We start from the raw sequence: 14,259 nt of genomic DNA on the forward strand, positions 1-14,259 counted from the left end.
TAGACAGGTAAGTTTATAGCACAAGACCTGCACCCTCCCTAAGAGTTGACTGGGACAGATGAGGACTGGACAGAGGACCCAATCCAGAGGCTGAGTTGAGCCCATCAATTTTCTTCCTGAGAAGTTACTCTATGGAATACAAAGATTGAGGAAGTCAGATTATACAGGGATGAACCCTGATCTGCAAAGCCATATTGAGTGGAAGCCAGATTCAATAAAGCCGTGTGCAAATGAAATTTACGAAAAAAAAAGACTTCCTCCCACCAGCAGTTGGCCTGTAGAGGAGCTGGAACAGATGGGCAGAGAGAAGCAGAGACAGGGGTTCATGGGATAAATGAAAAGAAATGTTCTATGACTGTGGTGCCCATTCACATCTCCTGCATTTCATTTCTGAGACATTCTCTTTTTCATAAATCCCCTTTTGATTTTAGTTAGCTTGAGTGGAGTCTGTTCTTTGCAATCAAAACTTCCTACTGACACACAAAATATATTAGGTGCTGGGGCACCTGGTTGGTTCAGTTGGTTAAGTGTCCAACTCTTAATTTTGACTCAGGTCATGATCTCAAGGTTGTGAGATCGAGTCTTGTGTCAGGCTCCGCACTCAACATGGTATCTGCTTGAGATTCTTTGCTTTTCCATCTGCCCCTCCACCCATTTGCTCTCATGCTCTCTCTCTCTCTCTCTCTCTCTCTCTCTCTCATAAATAAATAAATAAATAAATAAATAAATAAATAAATAAATAAAATCTTGGGGCGCCTGGGTGGCTCAGCTAGTTAAGCATCTGCCTTCGGCTCAGGTCACGATCCCAGGGTCCTGGGATCAAGCTCCATATTAGGTTCCCAGCTCAGTGGGGAGCCTGCTTCTCCCTCTCCTCCCTATTCGTGCTTTCTCTCACTATCTCTGTCTGTCTCTCTCTCAAATAAATAAATAAAATCTTTAAAAATAAATAAATAAATAGATAAATAAAATCTTTAAAAATATATAGAGAGAGTGCTACTTTTACAGAAATGACCTCTAAGCAGCACTCCCTTGCTTGATAGCAAGTTATTTCCATCACCTTCCATGGCCTGTGGGAGGAGATGCAGACCAACGGGTTTCCAAAACTTAGTGTTCCCAGTGGACATACCTGGATACCACTGCATCATTCTCTCCCAAGGGTGCCTCACAATTCCACTCCTCCTCAGTCACAGCAAGGCAGGTAGAGAGCAGATGAATTAAGGAGAGGCTCCCACTTCAAAATTCATAATTGGGCCCCCCTTCCATCAACAAACCACCCACTTCCAAACCAGCGTCAAGAGCATTAGCTCCACTACTGTTATGAAGACAAGCACAAGATATATGTACTTGTCTATCCTGGCTACTCCTCTTTTATCTTTTATCATCCTAATAACACTGAAGGAATAATAATAATAATAATAATAATAATAATAATAATAAACCAGAATCTGACCCCAATTCTCCCTGTACATTATCACGCCCTTTTTTCTAGGATCCAATTATTTTATTTTATTTTATTTTATTTTATTTTATTTTATTTTATTTATTTGAGAGAGAAACAGCATGAGCCAGGAGGAGGAGCAGAAGCAGAGGGAGAAGCAGATACCCCGCTGAGCCGGGAGGTGGATTCCAACTATAGCTCAATCCCAGGACTCTGTGATTGTGAACTGAGCCGAAGGCAGACACTTAACCAACAGAGGCACCCAAGCACCCCAAGGGTCTGATCAGTCTTAAATGTGCAAGAATAGGGACACTTGGGTGGCTCAGCAGTTGAGCATCTGCCTTTGGCTCAGGGTGTGATCCTGGAGTTCCAGGACTGAGTCCCACATCGGTCTCCCTGCATGGAGCCTGCTTCTCCCTCTGCCTGTGTCTCTGCCTCTCTCTGTGTGTGTCTCTCATGAATAAATAAATAAAATCTTTTTTCAAAATGTGCAAGAATAGAGTGCCCCAGAACACACAGGGGTCTTAGGGGCAGGTACCACAAGAATTAAAAATTGAATTGAGCTATAGCAGTGATCATGTTTCCTGTCCCTCAAATTATTAATGTGGTCTGAAAAATCACCAATTTGTGTAGATACATTATAGGACATTGAAACTGGGGGAACCTCAGAAAAATAAAAACATGTGTCTGTTCTAGGGGCAGGTTGAGGTGATATCTGAGGAGGAAGATATGGGGAAAAATCAGGTCCTCCTTTCTAGGCATTATATCCAATTTCTGCTCAAACCAACTCCACAGCCCTCTGGACTCAAGACCATACAACAGACATGGCCATTGGCCAAGGACAGACTCACAGAAAGACAGAACAGCAATCCTCCCCTAATGCTGCCTTTCACCCAACCTCAGTCCTCTCCTTCCCCTCATCTCTGGCCCTGAACCAGAAATTACTCAAGGGGTCTCTTGCCCCTTCCCAGAATCCCCACTCCCCCACTCTCTCCCTTGCCTGCTCCAGGCAGTGCCCAGCCCCTCTGCTCCCCTTACCGACAGGCAGTTGTCCTCACAGGGCTTCTGGGAGCACTGGGCCACACGCAGGCCCATCACAGAGTCCTCCAAGTCCGTGCAGGTGCACACGTCACAGGCCTCCTCCCAGAACTGGCCCACAGGGTAGATGGTGCCTCGGTGGACACACACCTACAAACACAAGATTTCCATGAGCAAACTTATTCCAGTCATTGAAACAATAAGTAAGTGCCTACTATGTGTGGAACTTGCCTTAGGTGCTGAGAATACAGCAGTACATAAAACTAACATGGTCTCTGCCCACCTGGAGGGATGCTTATGAAGGAGATTTTGCCCTCTTCCTTTCCTTGCCCACCAGCCTTAGAGAGCCATTGCTGGTGTGTGCTGGTGAGTCCTTCTTGGACCACAGGCTCAGGAATAACTCACTTGGTGGCCTTAATCCAGGCTCATCGCTGTCTTAATTGCATTTAACTCCCTCCCATATCACACAGAAAACTGTTCCCTAGTCTTTAGACCCAGTAAAGTTCATGGACTTAGCACCCATCCACACATAATGGGCTGAAGGTGAGTGGGGTCTATGAATAGGAGCCCCCCAGAAGACTGCAGATGACAGGGAGCATAACAAGGAAAGACTCTGGGGCACAGAGAATGGGATATGTTTAAGAGACAAGGGGTCCTACTTGGAAGAACTGTAGGCTATAGAAGGGATATGGGAAATGGAGCTACAAAGGTTGATTGGGATCAGAATATGTAAAGCCTGGTATGCACATGGTACACAATACTCAGACTTTATTCTGTAGGAATGAGGCAGTAAGGAAGCTGTTTGATCAGGACACTTAATGACAGTTTTGACATTAATCCTGAATATGCCCTCTGAAGCTGTGAACAGGTCTCCACTCTCATTCACATCATAGCAGTATAAGTATTTATAAGCCATTATCCTTTATCTGTTGGGTCTTCCAGCTGCTAATATAATGACCTTACTAAATGAGACCCCTTGTTCTTCTATTAAGAAGCCTGCTAGAAAAAAAAAAAAAAAAAAAAGAAGCCTGCTAGAAAATGTTACCAACCAGAATCTTACTTCTAGGAATCTATCTCAAAAGACAAATTTCCCAAACTAAAAAATGACAGATGTATGAGGCTATTTGTTACAGCATTATTAGTAACTATATTACTATGCCACGATATGTTTCATGTACAAAAATAGTAAATTAAAAAGGAAGTAAAAGCAATCCCTAAAAATGTAAAACAAACCAAAATATCTGATTAACTAGATCAAAGCAGTGGCAAAATAACACAAGAAAAATAATTATTTCAAATAACTTTAAAACTCAGGATTTTGGCCATATATCCCTAATGGGTTATATTCCTACACTAAAGAACTGCAAATAAATCTTAAACCTCTCTCAGTTGCCTTAAATTGTTGGCAATAATATTGACATTGTTATTTTTGAGACTATTCTAGGCATATTGTAATATAAAGCAAATAACTAATTGTGTCAATTATGTTAAGAAACCAGTATTTACAACTTAGAAAAAAAGTAGTAGAAGTATAAGTCAAAGAAGTTAAGTAAAACCTTATAATCGAATTTGAATCCAAAATATTACTATGAGTGCATGAGCTTTGTTCTCTCTAAAAATATATTTCCAAGCTCTATTCACCAAAAAGGTCTGGAGGCAATGATAGCCTGCAAGTAGCAAGCATCCAGGGAAAGATAACCATGGCTCCCCCCTGTCATTCATTCCAGGGCTCACCATCAATCATGCCCAGGTCTTCCTGCTGCAATTCTGGCTCATGATAGGTCATCTTGGTGGATCTCTCCCCCAGAAGACTGCTATTTGCACATACCAGCTGTACTATCCCTTGACACTTTATTGTATTCTGTTTATAGACAATTGTCTTCTATATACTATCAAGATCATAAGTAGTCTGCATCTTACATTTCTCCCATAACACCTAACAAAGTCCCAGCTCTGCTAGAATATAGTTGTTACTCAGTAAACATTGGATGGATGGATGAAAGGATAGATGGATAGATGGATGGTTACATCGATGAATTGATAGCAATTAACAAATGAATAAACTATTAACCAGTCGCTAAATAATTCATGCAATCTTATTAGTTCCTCAACTAACCTACAAAATAAGCTCTTTAATGGTAGGGCCCATGTCTCATAGCTTGCTTGTAACCCTAGCACCTAGCCATGCCAAGAACATAGTATGTTCTCTCTAAATACCTCCCAAGCTAATTAGGCTGTGGTGAATGCTGACTGCTCACCCACCATTAAAGTATTCGGGTTGGGCAGGAGGGGAAGGTTAGGTAGGCAAATATTTCATGAGAAGTAAATGTTTGGCCATCTTCCCAACCAGAACTAAGCAGCCCCTACCTTGTCAGGGAAGCAGGTTGTTGTGGTGCAGCCACAGTCGTTGGTGACAGCCGAGGCCAGGTACCCCAGCGGGCAGCTCACCGTGGAGTTGACACAGTTGCATGCACACTCATACTCATCACAGCACTGAGTCTTCCGAAGGGCCGGCGTCCGGTGCGGAGGACAAGAGGGCGGGGACTCCCGTCTGCATTCATCCTTCCTGCAGGCTGAGGGGCAGCACCAGGTGATGCCCCAGTCCATCCACACTGGGCAGTGCATTCAGCCAGGGTTCATAAGTATTCAGCTATGATAATAAGATCCCAGGGAACTCCAGACCCAGAATATTAAATCAGAAATGCCCAAGAGCTGAGCTCAAGGACTATGGGATTTTCAATCATACCAAAAAGCAATTAGTCTGCAGAAAAAATAAGAACATCCATCAAAAGGAAAAATGTGAAGCTAGGACTTCTAGTGGAGGAGAAGTGAAGGCTGCCTGGTCTTCACTCTATGAAGAAGGAAAGTCCTTCCAGCTGTGGATTCTCAGAGACCTCAGACAGAGAATCTCTAAGATCCAGATAAGCCTGGGCACAGCATGTGTGGGCAAGTATGCTTACAAGCTGGTAGCTTTTGTGATCCTATCCCCAGCTCAGTACCTAGAACAATACCCTATAGTTTTAGGTCCTCCAACAATGTTGAATGAAAGAATGCTAGCAACTCTGTCAAATCCACAGTATCATTTTACAAATGGCAATCCCATTCCTGTGTCCTTTCCCTCTTCCCAACTTCCTTCAAATACAAAGAGATGTCCTCTTACCTTCTAGGCCTTATATCTAGGAGCTCAAGTGAGACTCTAAATCAATAGGATAGGAACTCCACTTGATGTAAGGTGGGTATTCTCAAAGGCTACATATGCAATTCTGTTCCTTGCCATGTCTTACTTTTAGTCCAACTTATGCTTGCACTATACTCTTTGGTGGCTCAATAGTTAAACATAACGGAGGCAGGGGGCACCTACAGATTTGTATTCACTGATACAAACCAAGTAATCCACACCTGGTACACCTGCAGCAGCATGTGGCTAGGAGGGCTCAATCCAGGTGTGATCTTACCACCCCCACCCCTTAATTCCAGATGTATGCAAAACCTAGACTTCAATTAACTATAATACAAGACACCTTCCCCAGGCCAGGAGAGAATGGTCGTGCCATCCTCTCCGCATCCACAGAGGCTTTACCACAGGTGAAGTTGGGTCTGCACTCGCCAGGATTGGTCAGGGTCATCTGGAGGCCACCTTCGCAGGGAGGCACCGGGGGCAGGTCACAGCTCACCAGGTCACACACTGAGGCCAGGAAAGAGAGATGCCCACTCAGAGGTCAGCAAGGGTACTATTGTGAGTGGCACCCAACATTCCTATTCCTCCAGACTTCTAGTGTTTTAGGTGCATGGTAGGGATGAGATGAAGTTGGAGGTGGAGGTAGAGAAGGGGAGGAGTGATAGGTAGGTAGATAGACAGACAGATAGAAAGACAGATCCGATTCCTATGATAAGCTCGTGTTGATTACTCTTGTCACTGCTGGGATTTTCAGATCTCAGCCAAATCACTTGAACTCTCTGGGTCTCGGTCTCATCTTCTGCAAGTTGGGAAGGTCTACCTTCCAGGCTCAGTCTCAGGGTGTCATGAAATAATGGAGGCAAAGTGTCTGACACATTGTAGAAGTTTAATCCCTTCTATAAAATGAGGGGCCTGAGGTAAATAATGCCCCCAGTTCTCTCTATTGTTAGCATGCTAAGACCTATTTTCCACAAGTTTTTCTCAAGCCACATCTCCTTCTATGTAGGACTTTATTCATGCCTTATAAATTTCATCAGCATACATAAATTTCTAGATGATTTCATTCTTTTTTAGACCCTGTAGACTATCCCTTGATCTATTTGCTCTCCCTCAAAGATTTGCATCACTGCCAACTTGACACGCCTGTGCTTTATGTCTCCATCCGTACAATTAATAAACACATTGGACAGGACAGCAACGGGGCACTGGAGATTTCCTCTCCTGTTAACCATAATTCCATCAGCTCTGGATTCATCTCATTACACTATTTATTCAGCCCATTACTCACCATGGAGTTTGCAAGCCTATAATGAAACCCTTTGACGAATAACTTGCTGAAATCAAGGTGCCCTGTGTGTGGCCTTCTCTATATCTAGTCTACTCTGAATTTATCGAAAAGGCACATGGGTTACTTTGGCATGCCTTTATCTTCAGTAAATCTCTGCACTACTGCCCACCAGAGATTACCCCATTCTGTTTGTTTGTTTGTTTGTTTGTTTGTTTAATGCTCTCAAACCTTACATTTAATAATTCACTGCAGAAGTTTCCTAGGAAGCAAATCCTACTTTCCAAAGGTGACTCTTGCTATTTGGTGAGGTAGGGCGGGGAGAGAGAGTCAGCCCTTACCCACCTCCTTTTGAGCACCCTGTGCCTGAGCCCACCCACACCTTTCTGCACCTGCCACATGGGTCACCTGGGGCCAGGGCCAGGGTCAGGACCCTGGAGAAATGCCCAGGGCGGGACACATACCACACTCGTACTCCGGGCAGCACTGCTCTGCGTTCTGGCGGAGGCGGGCCACTTCACACGGGCCACAGGTGGGAGCTGACGGAGAATGCCACAGAAGGCAGAGAGATCAATAATGCTGCAGCATGCAGCCTGTAAAATGTTGCAGAATACCAGCACAGGCCCTGCATGGGAGGCCTGCCAAGAATCAGGCCCAGGGGCCTCTGACAAATGAGTCTCCTTGGTGTGTCCCGGTGGCCCCTCAAATGTGCCCTCCAGAAGACTCTGAGTCTGAAGGCCAAGCTGGGGTTGGAGAGGGGGGCAGGATGAACCTCTAATAGTGTCTACCCCCCAGGTACAGAAAAGGGGAACCCAAGTCCAGTAGGAAGGGTGGGGCAGCAGCGATGGAGGAAAAAGATGTTTGTATCTGGCCCACCAGGTATGCAGACAGTATGGCCAGGGCCTCAAGGGATCCTTCTTCCTCTAAGAGCAGCAGGGAGAGGGGGTGAGGGGTGGGGGTTAGGGGGCTCACCTCTGGCTGTGGGGCAGGGCTGCAACGTACAGTTGACCTTCCGCCCACTGAGGCACGTGCAGATCTGGCAAGGCTGGTGGGCTGGGACCCAGGTTTCCAGGAACTGAAGGAAAACAAGGCTCAGGGAGGGCCCATGCCACCAGGGACACAAAGCCTAGGAGGTCATGGGGGTCAGGCCCCCCATCTCTGGCTCAGTCTCCCCTCAGGGGACACAAACCCCAATCCAGGCCTCCATCAGTCTCACATACAGGCTGAACACATACAGGCTGAAAGCAGTGTGAGGCTCTGAGAGCAAAGAGTCAGAGAAGCATCAGGGGTGCCCAGAGAGGTGTCCCCACTGCTTTGTAACCTCGGGGAATGACAAGCTACAGGCTGTAGAGGACCCTCCCTGCAGGAGGGCCTCCCTGGAGTCAGGGAGACCTGAACTCCAGTGTGGGGCGTCACTCCCCCTGGGACCAGTTTCCTCACCCACAAAGGGAGTGCACTGGGACCTGCCTTGCCCTGCAGACTGTGACCAGCACAGATGCGGGCTGCAGAGCCAGGACCCGGGATCCCTCTACACTCGGTGAGTCAAACGCAGAGTTAAATTTAAATTCACGTTTAAATTGCCTGTCTCTGAATAAACGCATTCTTGTCCAGTAGCTCAAAGGCTTCTAAAATGTTCCCAGGTCAAGAGAGTCTTATTTATTCCGTCTGTTTCCACGGTCAGCAATCAGTCAGCTGAGAAGAAAGGAGGTCAGAGGTCTCCAAGGAAATCACCCTTCCCTGCTGGTCTTCCTCTGACCTCTCCCCCTTGACACCTTCCCAGCGCTCAGTATATAATACCAGCCAATCTCTAAAGAGCATAGGCTATGTACCACTGTTCTATGAGGGATTTTTTTAAAGATTTTATTTATTTGAGAGAGAGCAGAAGCTGGAGGGTATGGGGGCCATGGGGCAGAAGGAGAGGGAGAAGCAGGCTCCTCGCTGAACAGGGAGCAGGATGCAGACTTGATCCCAGGATCCCAGGATCACAACCTGAGCTGAAGGTACCCCCTTAATTGACTGAGCCACCCGGGTGCCCCTGTTCTATGGGTTTTATACAAATGACTTGTTTAATTCTCATTGCAGCCCTCTGGTAAGGATATCTGTATTACTCCCACTTGTCAAATGAGAATGCTGAGGCCTGTATAGGTCACACCATCACAGCGGCAGAGCCACCATACAAACCCATAATCCGTCTTTTTGACACCATGCTCCACTGCCTCCCAGCAATAACTGGCATTAAATATGTTCAAGATATCTTTCTAAGGGCTTTGCATTTATTCACTTTCTACCCCTTACAATAACCATACCGGGGAGATATGGTGTCATTATCTATGCTTACAAATGCTGAATAGAGATACAGACAAGGAACGTGGTGACCAGGCAGTAAATACATCCCAGGATTTGGACCTGGCATCCTGGCCCCAGACACCATGTGTTTTCTGTATGACAGCTGCCTCTTGTGGGTAATCACAGCATCTGCCACGGGCAGGTCACACTGCCAGTACTGCGGGGGGTGGGGGGGGGTGGTGTTCAGAATACTCAGTCCCAGCCCTCAACAGCTGCTGCTCATTGAGGAAATAAGACTCCTCGATGAAAAGTGGAACAAGACAAATGAATTGTGATCCATTTGCAGCAGGGCATATTACTCAGCCATGAAAACAAACTATGAAAACATGCAACATAGAGGAATCTCAAAGGCATTATGAAGAGTGAAAGAAGACAGGCAAAAATGGAGTACACACAGCCTGATCCCATTTATAGAAGATTCTAGAAAATGTGAATACATCTCTAGTGTCAGGAAGCAGAGCAGCAGTTGCCTGAGGGTGGGAGATGGGGGCTAGGGATACATTAAAAAGAGGCAACCTTGGGGGTTGCCAAGGAAATATTTGTTATCTCGATTGTGATGACAGCTTTATGGGTATGTGCATATGTCAAAATACATCAAATCTTACCCTTAAAAAGGTGCTGTTTACTGTATGGAAACTAGAGCTCAATAGAGCATTTTTTAAAAATGAGAAATACAAGAGCCACAGCAGGTGCACAAGAAATGTTCACAGGGGCTGGAGTGCTCCTAAAAGGCCTCACCAAGGTGCACCTGTGCTGGAAGGGAAGGACTCAGGCAGAAGAAAAAAGAAATGGGAACAGAGGATGAAAAGTCCTTGTGGACATCTAGATGATTCTAGAGGCCTTCTCTGTCAGCTTCGGGAGCTGGCGTTTAATATGGTAGGCAAAGAGCAGCCCTGAAGCTTTGTAAGCAGTACCCTGCCTCAAAGAGAGGAGCGTTGAATTAGGACATCCCTGGTGAGAGTGAGCAGGCTGGAGAAGACAGGAGCCAGCACCGGGAGATCAGTGCTCTCCTAGCGGCTGGGAAGGCCAGGGAGGGCACAGGGCGCAGGCCTCAGAGGAAGAAGGAGGGGGACACCTCACATCTCCGTAGGCCTCTCTCTGTCCTGCCTCTCTCCTGCTTTCTGCATGGATGGTGATGCCAAGAAAATGGCAAATCAAGGGTTCTATATCTAGACCTTTAAATGGCAAACGTGATGGGATGTCAAATGAGAGGATCATATTCTTTATATGTTTTGGGGGGATTTTGTCTCTTTTTAAATGTGAACTTTAGATATCTAAATTCAAGAAAAAATAATACAACTTTCCCACCATCCTGAGAGTAGACAATACCACAATAAATGACCAAAATTAGGTATTAAGCCTCCCTTTCCTAGGGATTTTCATTTTTTTTAGGAAGCTTTGAGGAGGCATGCCTGAGGCAGGGGACAGAATCTATGGTCCCTGTAAAGGCCCTTTTGGCCTAATGCTACAGGCACCAGCGGCCAGCTCTGCAGCCGCATCACCTGTCTAGTTATGCAGCAAGCACACCAGCAGGTGGCACTCCTGCACCAGGACAGGCCCACTCCAGCCAGTCCTGAATGGCCCACCGGGCTCCCGGCCCGCAGGGAGTATTTCCAGGGCAGAACAGGTATGAGAGCTGGCGGGAGTTCTAAATTAAATGAAGGCGACAAAATAACAGCTTACAGAGAATCTGATAAGGGAAAACTGAAGTCTTCAAAGCCCCAGGTCAGAGAAGGGACACAGCAAACGACCAAGCACCACCCACCACAGCCAAGGATCTGAGGGCAGATGCAGGAAAATGTAATTCCTGGGCTGCCACGGAACAGCAGAGACCAGGAGGAAGCTCAGGCTCCAGGTGCTCCGTCCTGGGTGATGGAGGCGGTCCCTGCTGCCCACACAGCCCCCAAACCAGAGAGGGACAGCCAGCCCGCAGCCCTGGATCCCCCCTGAGCCGGCCACAGAGGCTCATATGTTTACACTGCATTCTGTAAAGTAAACAAGGGCTATGGAAACCGGTAAATGTTTTGCCCTTCCAAAGTTACCACCAGAGATTTATACTCTGGATTATTTCCCTGAAGAAAAGTTGTCTCAGCTTTATTTTTCAGTTAAGGAAATTTCATTTAATGGAAATGTTCTTCATGTTAGACTTTTATTCCTTTTCTGCTGTGAATGGGAAAGCTGAAATTGCAGGTGGCTGATAAGATGTCTATTTTCATCCATTTAAACCATATTTTCTGAAGTAAACTAAAACTGTGTTTGTTCCCTTCACAGTTTTTGATTAATTTTACTGTCACTTGGTTCTGAAATACGTTTGTAAGACTGTTTCTATGTCCAAAATATTGCACTACTCAGAAGCTCTCTCCACACAACTCAAATGCATATTCCAATGGGTTGGATGGAAGGTGAGGGGAGTGGGGAAGGAAAGTCGAGTTAGAGGGGGCAGGTGGAGACACGAAGATAAAATTCACAAGTTTCCAACTCTCAGCACCCTGCAGCCAAATGATACTCCTGGAGCCAGAAACATTTTACAAGCTCAAGCTTTCTTCTCATTGCAGAATGCCAAAGAAGAGGGCAGAGACCATTTCTGCCTCCCTCTGAGAGCACCTAGCACTACCTGCAAATGCAGGCTGAAATTACCACTGGGTGTTGGCACCACACATATATAGTACCTACCCTTCAAGCCTAGAGGAAGGGACCCCAAGAGCTGTGCAGATCAGAGAGAGTGATGTATGGTTTTATGGACTCATTTTGGAGAATATTACAGTACAGGCAGTTACTTCATTTGGCAATTGAAATACAGCAGTAGAGTGTGACTAGTCTTCCCTCCTAATTCATCTCCTCCACAGTGAGAACAAATGGGGTCCACTGGGATAAAGCCCAATAACAAAACAAAGCAGATGAGAACCATCCAGTAATAACTGGATGAACGCCCATGCTTCCATGAACACGCAGCTCAAAGTTTAGCTCACAGTTCCATTGGGATTGAAGGCAGGGCTAGGACACTGTGGGATGCCCCGGTGTCATGGATAGAAACCACGGTTTTATCACCTCCTGCCATCCGAGCCTCAGTTTCCTCACCCACTCAATGGCACATGTAATAACGACCCCATGGAGTCTGAGGGAAAATCAAAGGAAACAGTCCATTGCATGGCCTACGTTGTTCGGGACAGAATAGTGTAGTTACGGGAATGACTGTTTCCATCATTATCTAGATTGGTTAGCTAGCTTTACCTTGAGTCCTGCCAGTGTGATTAAATATAATGAGTCACTTCACCTGGTTCGCTTAGTGACAAAAGTCCTCCCTGGTGATAATGGAGATGTTAGGTCTAGGATGTAGCCCCTGATCATAGAATACACTCACTCTCTTTTGCTAGAAGCCAAATCTGTTCTCCCTCTATCAGGTTCTGTAGCGTCACTGTCAAAGAGGAAGGACAGGAGCATTGCACACATTCACGTGTGCACACACACTGCCCAGCTACTACAAATGTACATGTTGTCAACTTTGAAGCTATAATTGGCATCTTAGGCCAAGATGGGGGAGAGTCTGGTAAATATCCTTTCAAAATGTACTCAAAAACCTGTAAAGGGCTACAAAAATTGTTGACTCCACGATTCCCATGAAAATCAACTCAAAGAACACCTAGCAAAAAAGCATTTTCACACATCAGAAAGAGCACATTCCAAAAAAAAAGAGAGAGAAAAGAAAGAAAGAAAAAAAAGGAAAGAAAAAAGAAAAGGAAAGAAAAGAAAAGAAAAGAAAAGAAAAGAAAAGAAAAGAAAAGAAAAGAAAAGAAAAGAAAAGAAAGAGCACGTTCTTTGGAGTTAGAGCCTTAAATATTGAGTCCAATTTGCAATTCTATCACTTAACAAACCATGTCCATGGGCAAAGTAAGCTGTCTAAGCTTTGGTTTTGTCTTAAAGATTTTTTTAAAGTATTTATTAAAATGACATAAAACATCCTACTCTGTTCTGTAGAACCCTAGTCCAAGGGCATGCTACATATACATTCACTCACTCCACCACACATACAAGTCCCATGGTTAGATAAGTTTGAGAAGCAAAAACCCTCTTACACGCTTGCACCACACATTAGCGCATTAAAAGCTCTAAAGAATCCTGCAATAAAGGAACTTGTCTAGCTAATGTTCTTTAAACTCTCTTGACCACAAGTAACTGTCAATATCCTGCAAAACAAACTTCCAAAAAATGTTGAGATAATGAATATATAATGGTTAGTACAATGCAAGGTACATAATATATTGTAATAATACTAGACACCACTATTAATATAAATATTCTTTTCCCATCCCCTTCTGGGTTCCTGCAGCCTTCTATTTACATGAATATAATGATGGTAATAGAAGTAGTGGTAGTCATAATGTGTTATTAATACTTTTAATAAGCTATTTATTTAATAAGCTATTTAATTAGCTATTACATAGCTAATATATGACAGACCCAGGATTTGAACCAAGATGTGTCTGGCTCCGGAGCCATTATGCCTTATGCTTCCCTATTCTTCAGTGATCTCCTTAAGAGTTAACCCTGGCTGCCACAGTTGGAGGGGGCCAATCACTGGTGAACACTTCACTCTACTGACCTGAGAGAGAAGCAGCTCCATAGCAGGTGAAAGGCCAAGGCTCCTACCTGGTGCCGGACTCCATCCTCGCTGATGCACTGGGTACAGGCCTCCTCGGGGACACAGCTACCTTCCAGCATGACTTGGTTTGGGGGGCAGAAGCAGCCTTCTGAGGGTTGGTCCCCGCAGGAGCTTGTATTGCCTTCACAGAGCCGAGGGCAGCCATGCTCACAGTGGTTGTACACCAGGGATGGTGGGCATGACATAGCTACAGACAGAGAACAAGGTCACACTCAGCTCACACCAACCAGAGAGAAACTGAGGCATAGCTGCTTCGATGAGGTTAATCATTGAACAAACTTGCTCGGGCAGAAATGGCCAATTTCTACTAAATT

General features: G+C 45.3%; 1 protein-coding gene across 1 annotated transcript in view; it reads right to left on the reverse strand.

Moving 5' to 3' along the window:
* VWF (von Willebrand factor) overlaps positions 1–14,259 on the reverse strand; it is a 137,009-nt gene that overhangs the window by 18,293 nt on the left and 104,457 nt on the right. Inside the window, exons 38-43 of the mRNA XM_041735719.1 lie at positions 13,933–14,132; positions 7,912–8,014; positions 7,404–7,478; positions 6,057–6,161; positions 4,844–5,049; positions 2,477–2,626 (exon numbers count right to left, since the gene is read on the reverse strand). Coding sequence (XP_041591653.1) covers positions 2,477–2,626; positions 4,844–5,049; positions 6,057–6,161; positions 7,404–7,478; positions 7,912–8,014; positions 13,933–14,132 — 839 coding nt within the window. The remainder of the gene's footprint in view (positions 1–2,476; positions 2,627–4,843; positions 5,050–6,056; positions 6,162–7,403; positions 7,479–7,911; positions 8,015–13,932; positions 14,133–14,259) is intronic.

The sequence above is a fragment of the Vulpes lagopus genome, chromosome 21 (assembly GCF_018345385.1).
Source record: "Vulpes lagopus strain Blue_001 chromosome 21, ASM1834538v1, whole genome shotgun sequence".
Classification (NCBI taxonomy): domain Eukaryota; kingdom Metazoa; phylum Chordata; class Mammalia; order Carnivora; family Canidae; genus Vulpes; species Vulpes lagopus.